This window comes from Diabrotica undecimpunctata, chromosome 3, assembly GCF_040954645.1.
Source record: "Diabrotica undecimpunctata isolate CICGRU chromosome 3, icDiaUnde3, whole genome shotgun sequence".
Lineage (NCBI taxonomy): Eukaryota > Metazoa > Arthropoda > Insecta > Coleoptera > Chrysomelidae > Diabrotica > Diabrotica undecimpunctata.
In genome coordinates this window covers 70,209,491-70,223,966 of record NC_092805.1, presented here as the reverse complement: position 1 = coordinate 70,223,966, position 14,476 = coordinate 70,209,491, and the positions used below count along the sequence as shown (strand labels likewise).

Genomic DNA, 14,476 nt, shown 5'->3' with positions numbered 1-14,476 from the left:
GCAGGCTTTCTTTAAGTTAGACAAGGAAAATAAATATTATATACACAATTTATGACCTATGCTTCTCTTTCCTTGGATCTTTCCCTGCATAATCAGTTGGAGCAAGGTGTATTTCTCTCCACGTGTAATATGTCCGAGATATTCTAATTGGTTTGTTTTAATTATATTTAAAACTTCTATTTCCTTATTCATCCTTCTCAGAACCTCTTTGTTTGTGATGTGTTCTGTCCACGATATTTTCAGAATTCTTCTATACACCCACAGCTCGAATGATTCCAGTTTTTTCATTGATGTCGCATTCAAGGTCCAAGATTCCATTCCATAAAATAAAGTCAAAAAAAAACATAGCACCTCGCCAACCTAACGCTTAGTTCCAATTTTAAATCACTTGTACATAGCACTCTTCTCAGTTTGTTGAAATTTGCTTTAGCCTTTTCTATTCTGATTTTGATCTCCTGAGTATAATCATTTGTGGAATTAATCCTTGTTCCCAGATATGCATATTTGTCCACTTGTTGGACGTTGGTTCCGTTTATTAGAAGATTCTCGTTATTTCTTTGAGTTTTCGATATTCTCATAAATTTCGTCTTCTTGACATTCATTGTTAGACCATACTCTTTTCCATACTTCGAGTCATGAATAAACGTAAATCTCTTAATCCGGAACCACTCCTAGACCTGCGGAAGCACTTTTGTTTGAAGTACTCTCAAGTACTAGTCCTGTCGCATTGTTCCCTCGACAATGTAAAGTCTACCAGTTCCTTGACTGCTTATGATAGACCACACCATGATGCTCAGGGGGTGCTTTACCGTCCTTACAATACGATCCGCTTTGTATCCCCGAATCTTCTTATCACAAATTCAGCTCTATTCATTAGGATCTGCACGGTAGATTCATCCGAAAAACAAACCTGGAATATTATTATTATTTTAGAATCGTGGCAAAATTGATCAACTGTAAATCACATAAAATGAAAACAATGTTAAGTAATGTTATTTACCTGATTCCAATCATCAATGGTCTAATCTTTATGATTTTTAGCCTCTTTTGTTCTTCATGGCTGGTGTGAGTAGCGGCGTTTTTGCTGGGTAACAGCTTGAAAACCCCATATAATTTATTCGCCGACGAGCTGTTATTGGTTAAATATTGATGCCAGACTCCTGCATCATTCTCGTTAAAGTCCTTCTATGTTGTTTTCTGTTTGCCGAGACTATATCTTGATTTTTTCTTTCATCTTGTAGTGTTGTATTTTTTTTCGACCAGATTTTTGTTTGCGCCGTGGGATCAAATCCAAATTTTCGTTTTTTCTTTATACGATCCACAGTTGCCCTTGAAACTTTAAAAATGGACTATTTTTCTGTTAGAGTGATTAGTGTTAAATATTAAAGATTTTTTTTGCCTTTTTTTTTTTGGTGAGATCTCTTTGGCTTTTCCCATGATAGTCGTGTACCACTGGTGTAAAGAACATACAATATTTGCTAAATTCACAAAAAATAGTATACGTTTGTCAGAATGTCACTAGAGAGCAATGCAATCTATTTATTATAACTCTAAACACCAAAAATATAAAATAATATGCACACGAATTCCAAGCTACACGAGGAATGTATTATAGAGGACTGGTTCAAATAAATTAGGATATGTAGTAAAGGGTTATACAGAAAATAGCAAATCAAGTTTATAAAATGTCTTATCAATACTGATGCTGTACACACTCGCGGTATTTCCAGGCTTTCACTTACGGTTGTTCTTCGTACGATGAAGCTGTCTTACCAGTTCCTGAACACGTGTCTAGCGTGTCTTTATACGACTTTAAAAGATTATTCACGGTATTTTTCGCATAACTATAAGCATGAGAGAAAAAATCTATTGTTAGCAGCTGCCAACAGTAGAGAGAATACGTCTATTGCTAATGATAGTCAACATACGTCTGCTTCTAGCGAAACTCAGTAGGCGAGAAAGCGTCTTTTTTGTTTGCTATCTTACAACTGTCTGTATTTCTAAAGGAGTGGGGTTGAAATGGAAGTATAAAGGGATGTAGCTGGGTATTGATTGTAAAATTAGTTCGACTTGAGTAGTCAAACAGTAGGGACGTGCTCAAGAGAGAAGCGTGCTTAGGTGGGGGCGACTGACCTATTGTCAACGGAGCTTTTCAGCTCCCGGTGGGTAAGACACCGAGTGTGGCATAGGCACTTGTCCTACATATTAGCGAAAAACGGATGCGAGGTTGTTACTAGTTAAACCGTCGAGGAGCTGTTTTTATAGGCTCCTCGCGGAGGCTATAATAGCTTCGCGTTTGCGAAGAATTCGGGATCACCTCAGTGTGTCATCAGGGATGACACTGTAAGGCCTTGACATTTGACAAGGTCGGACAGAAACGGCCCCTGCTCCTGAGGTGTGAGAAACAGGAAGAGGATCCCTTACTGTGAATACAGGGAGTGAACTACCGCGAGGTATCTGGGACGGCACCCAGTAAGCCGTACTGACAGCGGTCAGTCGGTGGAAAAAAAACAGAGTCGTCTAAGTAAAATTTTCTTATATCTTATGAACTATTTGTTCACTGCCTTACGGCAATATAAGTCTTCTGATATCTTCTGACGATGACTCCTATCTGCCCGAGTCGGAGGAAGAAAAAAGCGAAATCGACACCGATGACGATGTTAATACGATGGACGCCATCGACGAAGAGCCGAGCCCAGCCGCAGAATCGCGCGAAGCCCCGCCCCCAACTGTAGTAAAGACACCACCCGTCGTGGACAACGTCTCCAAAAATGAAGCCGAGCCCGAAATCGGCAAGAAAATGAAAAGGCTAAGGCCCAAAGAAGACTCTCCGAAAGACGAAGAAGTAAAGAAAAAGGCCAGAGAAATGGCGGAAAGGGAAAAGGTCAATGAGCTTTTAAAGTCGGTCAATGTACTGACGGAACAGATCAAATCTCTAAAAGAAGAAAGCCGTATCCGCGAGGAAAAGGCGAATAAACAAATCCAAGACCTTCTCGCTCAGATGACTGAGCTGAGAAACGAAAATAAGGAAAAGGACAAGGAGATACAAAAACTTGTACAACATATAATGGCATTAACAGCAGCCAAGGAGAAAGAAGAGTCAATAATGGAGATCGACCCGTGGAAAGCCTCCCTCGATAACGACGTTGTAAAGCTAGTTGAACTAGGAATCGGTTCACCTCCCCCCGCAAAGCCATCCGGTAGCAAAGGCAAGCCTAAAGAGCCGGAAAGAATCATAACAACCAAAAAACCTGCAGGTTGGACACAAGTCCAAAACAAAAAAGGGAAAAAAACAGGCACCACTACTGAGAAATCAGACAGTAGTGTGAAAACAAAAATAGGCGTCGCCGAAAAGCAGACGCAGATAATAAATCAGCGGAAAGAAAACGAATTTAACAAGGCTGCGAAAGAGGCTCATGAAAGAAGCCAGAAAAAGAAAACTGCCCAAAATGAGCAAAAATAGCCAAGTTGAAAAAGAAAACGACGTAGCAAAAGACTCACCGCAAACAAGCGAGGAGCCTACAGTAAAAGAGCCGAAACCACCGGCGATAATCCTAAAAACTGTAGGAGTACACCAAAAAATCCTGCAGAGAGCAGCCAACCAAGGCATAATATCAGTCAATAAGTTTGCACGATCAGGCAGATCTATTGTTATTAACACAAAAACTAGAAAAGATTACCTAGGAATGGTACACATCCTAGAAGAACACACTCCAAAAGTAGAATTCATCGCATATCCCATAGATAGCGATAAACTAAAAAGAGTCATTATAAAAGGGCTATCTGCTACTACTAGCAATTAAAGACGAACTATACAATAAAGGAATAGAAGCAACAAGGGTGATCAATATGATCCCAAAAAAGCCGGAAAACCGACCCCAAATGTGCAAACTGTGGTGAAGCGCACACAGCAAATTATAGAGGATGCTCTAAGGCCCCCAAAAAGAAAACGCCTGCCCCAACAAGATCGGTAGGAAGACCCATAAACAGCGCTTCAATCAACAAAGGAGTCAGCTACGCACAGGCAGCGAAAAAATCCGCTGAAACCACCACAGAAGCTTGAGCACAACCACAAGAAGTGTCGGTACAGAACGCAGCTACCCTCATCGCAAACTTCCATACAAAGTATAATAACAAAATGATGGAAATGATGTCCATGATGGACAAAGCAACAAAAATGATGACTGCATTTGGAGAAGCCGTCCGAAAATGTTAGCAAACCAAAACGAAGATCTACGCATTGGGTCATGGAATTCCGGCGGAATATTCAAAAAGATCAACCTTCTGGATAATAAAATAATAAACAGATTAGAGCTCGATATTGTAGCCCTTCAAGAAACCAAACTAGTGGAAAGGAAAAAAACAAAATTTCCAGGCTACGATATCTATAGAACGGATCATATAGCATTATCAGGAGGAACAGCTATATTAGTCAAAAAGGGACTCGAACACGAGCACATCCCAACACCAGACGGACTGGTGACAATGGAAGCCACAATTATTCGACTTAAGGCCAACAACGAAACACTAAAAATAGTGTCAGCTTACGTCAGACCACATGATCCGATTTTTAACGAAGATTTGAGCCTAATACTGAACTCAGAAGAGCCAACTATAATTATTGGAGACCTAAATGATAGATCTCCCAATTGGTTTGACAGGACGACCAACCGAAACGGAAGATATCTCTGCAACCATCTCGAGAACAGACCGAACACACATGTCATCGGACCAACAGAACCGACATGTTTCCACGGAGAACTCCCTACGTATCTTGACATTGCAATCCTACATAACGTGGGTCAACAATACGAGATACACTCTCTAAATGAAGGCGATTCGACACATAACCTAATCGTCCTGACCCTGGGTGCATTAGAATTCAACTATTTGCAGCCCCACAACAGAAAGAAGACAAGTTGGCCAAACTTCAGAAGAATTGTGAGCGAGAACATCGGTAACATCCCAACAATTAATAATATTACAGAACTAGAAGATAGTGTAATAAAACTAGAACAAGCAATAAACAATGCTATCGATGCCAGCTCCAAAACCGAAACAATCACCAGACAAAAAGGAAGATTCAGGGATATAAGTATAGAACTTCAAAACCTAATCAAAGAGAAAACCGGAAAAGAAGAAGAGCCTACCGCACAAGAACGGTAGAAGACAAAAGGATTGCAAATGAGCTAGACAGGGAAGTGAAAAAACAACTTCAAAATCATAGAAATGAAAGCTGGGACTCCTATATCGATGAGCTAAATCCTAACAAATCCGCCTTCTGGAAGTTATCTAAAATCCTCCGAAAGAACAAGAAACCCATACCTCCCTACACGTAGTAAACGGGATTGTCCATACGGAAATCGACAAAGCCGAAGTCATGAAGGACGAATTAGAAAGGGCGTGTAGAAACAACGAACACCCCGACGATGACATAGACTTTGAAGAAGAGGTAGAAAGAGCAGCGAGAAGACTTAGAAGGAAAAAGGGCAGAATAGGTATTACACATACATCTCCCGAAGAAATAAAGGAACTTATAAAAATGACAAATGCCAAAAAAGCCCCAGGACCCGACAACATCACAAACAGGGAGCTGAAAAATCTACCAACAAAAGCTATTGTTTGTATCACTAACATAATAAACAGCATGCTAAAACTACGATATTTCCCAGATAGGTGGAAAGAGGCACACGTAATAATGATTGCAAAACCTGGTAAAAACGGCACATTTCCGCAAAATTACAGACCTATCAGCTTATTATCATCTATAAGCAAGATAGCGGAAAGAGTCATACTAAGAAGACTCAATGAAGAATCACAAATGCTAGGAACCATACCAGAGGCTCAATTCGGGTTCAGAAGCGAACACTCCTGTGAATTACAGGTACTACGACTTACAGAATTTATCACCAAAGGATTTAATGAAAAAATGTACACAGCTACAGCTTTTCTGGGCGTCAGCAAAGCCTTCGATAGAGTCTGGCACCATGGACTCATCTATAAAATGAATGAATTTGGTTACAGTGAGGCGATGACATGCCTTCTTGCGTCATATCTTGCCAACAGAAGGTTCAGAGTTCGAATAGGGGCAACCCTATCCGAAGTCGGGACCCTGGAGGCGGGTGTGCCTCAGGGAGCGGTGCTGTCGCCTTACCTGTACACCATCTATACAACCGATACGCCAAAAGAGCCAGGCTCTCTGTTGAGTCTTTACGCTGACGACACAGCAATAGCTGTTAGCTGGAGAAACCCGGATCATGCAGCTAATCATCTGCAAAGAGCACTAAACAGATTCCAAAGATGGTGCATAAAATGGAAAATAGCCCTAAATCCAGACAAAACACAGGCTGTAATGTTTAGTCACAGAAGAAGTGTACCAAATCGCGAAATTACAATCGAAAACACCCCAGTAGACTGGACCAACTAGGCTAAATACCTAGGGGTACATCTAGACAAGAAGCTAACGTTCACTGAGATCATCAATCAGCAAATACGCAAAGCCAAAGCGTTGAAAAGTCAGCTCTCAACACTTATTGGAAGGAAAAGTAAACTACGATTTAAAACCAAAATCAGGGTTGCGAATAATATTACTCTGCCAGTCCTAACATATGCATCCGCAGCGTGGGGGCACACCTGTAAAACAAACAGGAAAAAGATACAGACCACTCAGAATCAAATAGTCAGAGATGCCCTTAAGATACCAAGGTACGTACACTTGAGATACGTATATAGAGACTCAGGACAAACAAGAATCCTACGCACGCTAGACGAGAGAGCATATGAAATTTTCAACGGACTAAGAAACCACCCAAGCAGAATGTTAAGAGAGCTGACTAACTACAATGAAAACATAAGGACGGTACACAGAAGACCAAAACAACAGATAGCTCGATATAGGGAGAACCCTAACGAATAAATAAAGAATGAGATGGTTGCAAGAAGAACAAACAAAGAAATGCAGTCAATCAGAAAACACAGCAAAAAACTCTGGCGAGAGGGTACGCTTTTCTTTTTAGGTTTTTAGGTTTTTAGGTAATTATAAGTCCAATATACACCGGAGTGTGTGAGAGCATTATACACTTGGCAATGCACACCCCAATACACGCACACAAATAGGATTAAGGAAAAAAGGAAAGAATTGTTGCCCAGGCATTTTATAGTCCCGAAGCCACAAGGAAATCCACAAAAAAAAATAAAAAAAAAAATAAGTGTTTTCTGATTAAGTAAATAACGTAAATTCATATTGGTATATTCATACTTTTCATTAAACCGTTTAACGTAAATTTACCTTATATAGCAAATATAGAAGGGGCCCGTCAGGCCTTCTATATACCGCTCCACCGACTAGGCCCTTAAGGCAGATCGAATGAAAGATCTACTCGCGAAATCCGAGCACTGAGGTCATGTGCGGCATACATGGGCTTGGTGGCCGGACCCCTCTCGGGTGCTCAGCCGGCGAGGAGAACAAAATTTATTTTGCCAAATCGGCGGCTGAGTGACCGAGCACACACTCTTTTCCGGACATAGAGTCATCAGCTCAGGCTGATGGCTCTATGGTCGGAACACACGCTCTTTTTTCTTTAGGGACTCAAGTCCCGACGTAAAGCTAGAGTAAAATCAATAGAGTCAGTAAAGTAAATAGGGAGAAAAGCCTAGATGTGACTACCCCTACAGTTAGGTGGCATAACCACATTTACTAAAAACCGAGGATGTCCTATTACCCAGGGCATCTTAAGTAAATTTCAGATCATAAGCCTCCTCACGTAAGTCACACGATGAGGAGGGGTGGTGGAAAAGCCTGGGGTCAGATAGGTACCACTTCGACTAGCGAGGTGTGACCGGTTTGATCTTCCCATTCCCTTGTGGATCCCATTCTTACATTGGTATACACATGTTCCTAGGGGCAGGGTTGATCACTGCGTGTGTGTGTGTGTGTGTGTGATTGTAAAATTGAAGTAGAGAATGATGGGAATTAATACAGCGAAAAATGAAATGTATTGTACTTTTATAAAGTGTTATAAGATGATCAAATGAAAACAAACACAATAATATATTATACATCTCAATTATATACCCTTTTGTAAAAAAATGGAATTTTACTAGGTGGCTCTAATAATTTGATCACCCACTAGAGAATCATAACAATATATAACAATAATATGTATAGTAAATATACTATTTATTTTTTAGACTCTGACAGCTGTAGGTCCATGGATACTGACAATATTGGCAGGTATGACTTTTGGATACTCAGCCATACTACTTCCTCAGTTAAAATCGGGAGTGGAGAATACGTTTACAATTACAAAGGTGGAGGAGTCCTGGATAGGTAATTAAGACTATAATAGGGTAACGGGTACAGTTGTTGGCCGGTCACTAGTGATTGGCCACTTTCACAAAAATCCGAAATATTAAGATTTTCAGAAAATATAAGGAAATAAATTTACTTGCATTAAAATCTGGCAACATTGCTGTATATTTGGTCTAGCTATTATCTCTCTCAGTTAAAATTATCTAGTTGTTACGGCGTGTGTTGTTTAAAGCTTAACAGGTGCATCCAGGTTTAAGAGTTTTTTAAAGAATTTGTTAAGGAAGGCTATTCACGAGGTAAGTTATATTGGCTAATAGTATTATGTATCTGGTTATATTAATATTTTATGGCGATTTAGTGGGGTACATCTTACATTATCAGTGGTTTTAATATATAAGTTATGCATTTTTGGCGGTAAATTTGAGTGGCCAAGCACTGTATCTTAAAAATATCCGTGTTATAATGATTGGCCTGCCGGCCAATTACTGTACCTACTTCGAATTTAAATATTTATTATAATTTAGACCTTTTCTGCCTAGTTTGGTCCAAAATAAGATATTTTAAACATTTTTTCTTATTTTTTAAGGCAATTACCAGTGGTTGGCCGACTGCCAATCACTAAACCACAGGGTGGCCAATAACTGTAATGTGTAATAAGAATATATTTTTTGTCCGGTTTGTATTTATAAAATTACAATCGTTTTAGTTGTTATAAAATTAATGCTAATGTGGGCATATTTAATCAAATTTGAAACGTTTGTATTGTAGCTAACATTATTACTAATAAATTATTTTTAGAATCAAAAATGCCAAATATCCGGGAAGATAAAACGTATCACAAACAATATACAGAACAAGATCTTCAGTCTGCTTTTCAGGCCATCGAAAATGGCATGAGCTAAAGAAAAGCCGCTGAACACTTTAATGTGCCTAGAGCAACATTGCAGTTTAGAGCAAGTGAAAAATTTAATGAAAAAACTACCCTTGGTCCCAATCCTATTCTTAATTTGCAGGAAGAGAATCGTTTAAAGCATTGGATCATAACATGCCAAGACAAAGGTTTTCCGGTAAGAGTGGAAGATATACAAGAATCGGTTAAAAGTTTTCTTGACGCAAATCCACATGCAAATCCTTTTACTGACAATCGGCCCGGAAGAGGTTGATTTAGATCCTTTTTAAAACGACACCCAGATTTAAGTGAGAGAACTCCAGAAGCAGTAACGGCAGCAAGTTCAGTTGTGTCTGAAAAAGATGTAAAAAAATGGTTCACCGGTGTTCAAGAATACTTGCATCGTAAAGGTTACATTGATATTCTTCAAGACCCTTCACGTATTTTAAATGGCGATGAAACCTGCTTCCTCTTATGTCCCAAAAATAAACGAGTGTTGGCTGTAAAGGGAAGTAAAAATGTATATCAAATAGAGCATCACTCCAAAGTTAATTTGACGGTTATGTTTACCTTTACAGCATGTGGAGAAATAACAGCACCAATGATTATTTACCCTTATAAACGAATTCCTAGCAATATTTTAAATACCGTTCCACGATAATGGGGCATAGGATGTAGCGATACGGGATGTATGATTCAAAATTGCTCTTTAATATATTTATTTTATTTCAAAATACCATAGATCTGCCCACGATTCAGACCACAGAGACAAGTAGAATCACAAATGATATACAAGATACCTCTATCATCACAGAAACCCATATATCTTTAGATATTACACTTAACCCTGTAGGTGGCAATGAAATCATATGCAACTTACAGGATATTCCTATTATTACAGAAGAAAATCTACTTTCGGATTTTCGAATTCAACTTCCAGAAAACGTTGATATTACATATAATATAAAAGATGTCGCAGAAGAAACAATGACAGAAGATTGACATCCAATAATAATCTGCCTTTAGTTAATCTAGACAACTCATTATCTAAAGAAATTGACACCTCAATCAACAAATTCTTTTTTTGGCCAAAAACCCCAAAAAGAAAGGGCAAAAAGCAAGCATAAAGGTTGCCTTTCGTGCTCACTTCTTCAGATCGTCAAAATGCAGAGAGGCGTAAAATTGAAGAAAAAGCAGAACAAGAGAAAATAAAATTAGAACGAAAACAAAAACGAATTGTTGCAAAAGCAAACAATAAAGGTAAAAAAAACAGGGAAATCAAGATGAAAGTAATAAAAAATTGCCGCAGGAGTCAATTCCGGTAGCAAAAAATGTCAAACTATTGTGAATATACGTATTGATCATACAATTATAAGCACTACTTTGAAAAGTGGAGTTAAAGTACATATACCAGATGATGTTGTCCTCAAAGAAAAACAAGAATTGTCTCGAAAACCAATTTACTGATTCTGTAAATTGGTAACCAATTGATAACATATTTTTTGATGCCTGCAACAATATGAATTCATCAAATTTGAAGACTACATCCCAAAGCAAACGTACAAATTTGGAAACCAGCCAAGAAAAACGTGCTGGTGAGTCGGCTAAAAGGAAGTTATTTTTTAAACTGAGGGATATCCAGAACATGAAAAAATACAAATTCTCTCAGATATAACGGTGAAACAATCAGACGACACCAACCCACCTGTAAATAACCTTTTGTATGCAGGATTGTGTTATTCTTGTTCCTATAATAGATCTAAATCAAAAGTTGGAATAAAATGTCTATTTTGTGTTAGAGGCTACCATATTGGTACTTGTGCAAAGAAACAACAAGAAATTGAAAACTTAAATAGTTTTGTGTGCCTTACCTGCACGAACAAAAAAAAGAAAATTAGGAATTTTATGAATGGCCAATGACTGTAATTCTATATGCCAATAACTATATTTGTATGGCCAATAACTGTGTAGTTCTGTAAGTTTTCAAATTTGTGTTTATTTTTAATATACATTATTATTTCTGATTAAAATAACCTGAGTTTTTATGAAATCTGATGTTTCATTACTATTAAAAAACCCTTACAAAATATTTCACTTTAAAAGATACCAATTTACAATTTTAATTCAATTGGCAATTCCTTAAGTGGCCAATCACTCTACCCGTTACCCTAATACTTTCAGTTTATACACTACATAATTTATTGTGAGGATTTTGGATCTTTACCAATTCATCATAATTTAAAATATACGAAATAAGTCAAGATATATATTTTCGGTATAAATAAATATTTGTTTTTGCGTTGGTTACCTTATTAAAACATATCAGATACCAATTTTGAAGTAAGTACATCAATAATCTATAAACAATCCTTTTACATATATAACATAAATACAAGGTCTTACATAGATATAATATTAATGAAGGTTTTATATCTATTACTTAAATGTTTAAGTTTTCATAAATACTTATCGTAAAATGTGCTTTTATATATTTAGATAAATATAATGACAGAAAGTTTAAACAATGTTTGTATTTGCAAAAATTACTTTACTTTTACTTGTAAACATCTATTACACTATTGACAATAAGTCCAATTATAAAATAAGCTGCAAGTATCGCCATAATGCGTAAATGATAATTTAAATGTAACCTTTTAATTACAACATAAAAAGTTTTATCTTACTTGAAAAAAAATTTAACATGGAAGTGGAAAGATAATTCAAATATTTATTTATGTTTGAAGAAATACTTTTTATATGAGTAAATTAGTAGCTTTTAATACCGAAAGAATATTCTTCTAAATCACTTCTAAATGTTATGAAAATTTAATACTTCTTAAGGTGCTCTCGTATTTCAAAGTTTGGCGATCATCACAATTATTTATATCTTGTTTATTGCTGATGGCTACTGACAAGGATCCTAGAAATCATACCTTATAATAGCTGGTATTATAGTCCTTTCAGTACCTATCGAAAAATTGAAACGTCAGAAGAAAAAAAAACATGTAATTTTAATTACTATCATTATGGTTTTTATTCCCATCATATAAAGAATTCCACCATTATTAATATTAATATAAGTACCAACAGTAAAATTCACGAGAGGAATTAAGTGTTGGCTTCTATGGATAGATTAAATTAAATGGCGTGTAATGCTAAAATTTTTGGCTCGATTTAAAATGCTTTTAACCCATTTTCGGCCAATGGTGCGTATAAGCACCATTAACTTCAATATAGTTCATGTTTACCATTTTAACAAATGCCTACCCATAACTTCCTACCAAAATAATTTATAGGGTATACTGGGTGTTTCAAAAAGGTATGAAGTTACAAAATAAAAATTGTTTTTTGCATTATCTTCTAAACTACTTGAAATTTTGTTGGACACGTTACTTTCTTGTTATGAAACATTTTTCATAAAAAAGAAACAACAAAATCTAAGCGCAAAGAAAAAATTTAAGGGGGGTGTGCAGCCCTAAATCTCCCCAAACTTTTGAGTACATTCAAATCAAATGAATTTTGTGGCATCATTAATTTAACACATTATTTTCAAAAATTGTTTGCCTCTTATCACTTTTTTCAAAAAACAGTTTTTATTGAGTTACGGCCCTTTTCATTAACCTTTAAAAAATTACGTGCAAATAAATAAATGTCTTAAATGAATTAACAAGTACAAAAAATATCTATAACCTTTATAAATGTTGAAAATGACCCCCATTTTCTTCAATACACATCTTGGAAATTGAGGTTTATATCGATAATGACATTTGCGAAGAGCCGGAAGAGCTGTGTAAAAAAAGACGATTTTCTGTTAAAAAAGAGGAGGAAAATATATGAGTGGGAAAAAACCAAGTTGTTTATATCCATTTACCTACCTCAAATGAATATAATAGTCTACAACAAATAAAAGAGGAACTGGGGGGTAAAACACCATTGGAAATTTTTTTAATGTTTTTTGACGAAGAACTTGTGACCATGATAGTTGAGTTTTCAGTGCAATATTCTCGTGATAATAATCTTCAGGATTTTCAATTGTCCATAAAATACTTAAAACATTTCTTGGTATTTTGATACTATTGGGTTACCATATTATATTACCGCAAACAGATTTATACTAAACTTGGGCAAAATAAAGCTTTGCCTGTGTTAAGATGATGTATGAGTAGAAACACGTTCAGAAATATCAAAAGAAATATCCAACTATCAAACAATGCAAATTTCAATTAAAATGGTAAAACTGTAACGTTCCAACGAACATTCATTGGGCGTCAATCTATGACGTGCCAACGAATATTCATTGGGTGCCAATTTGTAACCCTTCGAGGCTCAATTTGTAACATCCCAACGTTGAGCTGCTGTTGTCAACTTGTAACCGCAAACCTTAGTTTGCTGCTACAACCCGACTAACATCACTAACAACGTTGGAGCGACAAATCGTTTCCCGTTGGGACCAAATTTTAACGTCATAACTCCTAATGTATCAATTGCAAAATTGCTACATTAGATACATGCTACAATTGCTACATTTCGTTATACGAAACACTCCCTGGCTAGCTCACTCAGGACGTGAATATGGCCTACTCTGGAGCAACACACGCAAACAAGTAAAAAGAAGAAACAATACACAGTTAAATTAACACATGTTTATTAAAGTATTAAAAAAATGACAGAAAAATACATGTTTAAATATGATATTGAATTTAAATAAAAATTATTCGACTTCTTGCTACAGTGTTACATTATAGTAAAGAAAAATGTTTGTCACCAAATCCTAGGTTTTATCCTGGTCTTTTCTGCTATGGTTGTTAGCAAGCCATGTTGTTAGCTGTGGATTTTCTTGCCCCGGAGTCAACTCTCCTATCGGAATGATAGTGCCATTCTCAGGCCGGTTGGTCTTCTGGATGTTAATAGAATTTGACCCGCACCTGAGAAATGTATCCCGGAGGTTGACTAAAATGAAGAAAAACACACCTTGCTTCAGAAAATGGTGAAACCAAAATGAGAGACCTTGCTTGGGGGATGAATAGGTGACCAATCAAATTTAACAAAATTTTATCATTATTCACCCAAGCAAGTCGAGAAACAATTCTTATTTATGTATTTATCAAAAGCAAATTGGTAAAAGTAAGGATATATAATATTTTAAAGCAAATGGTAATTACTTTTTACAACTGAAATATTCTAATATTAATTAAAAAGCGGATTCGGTAAAAATGACAAGATATATTTATTGAAAAGCTAGATAATTTAGAATTTAAAAACATTTTTATATAGAA

The 14,476-nt window shown here is 36.6% G+C and overlaps 1 protein-coding gene across 2 annotated transcripts in view; it reads left to right on the top strand.

Annotated features, from left to right (window-relative positions):
- Window positions 1-14,476, top strand: part of LOC140435635 (facilitated trehalose transporter Tret1-like) — a 252,331-nt gene that overhangs the window by 112,207 nt on the left and 125,648 nt on the right. Inside the window, exon 3 of one of the 2 annotated variants that reach the window (XM_072524366.1) lies at window positions 8,191-8,329. In XM_072524366.1, coding sequence (XP_072380467.1) covers window positions 8,191-8,329 — 139 coding nt within the window. Of the gene's footprint in view, window positions 1-8,190; window positions 8,330-8,508; window positions 8,608-14,476 lie in introns of those variants that run through there. The other variant, XM_072524367.1, reaches the window with a different exon arrangement.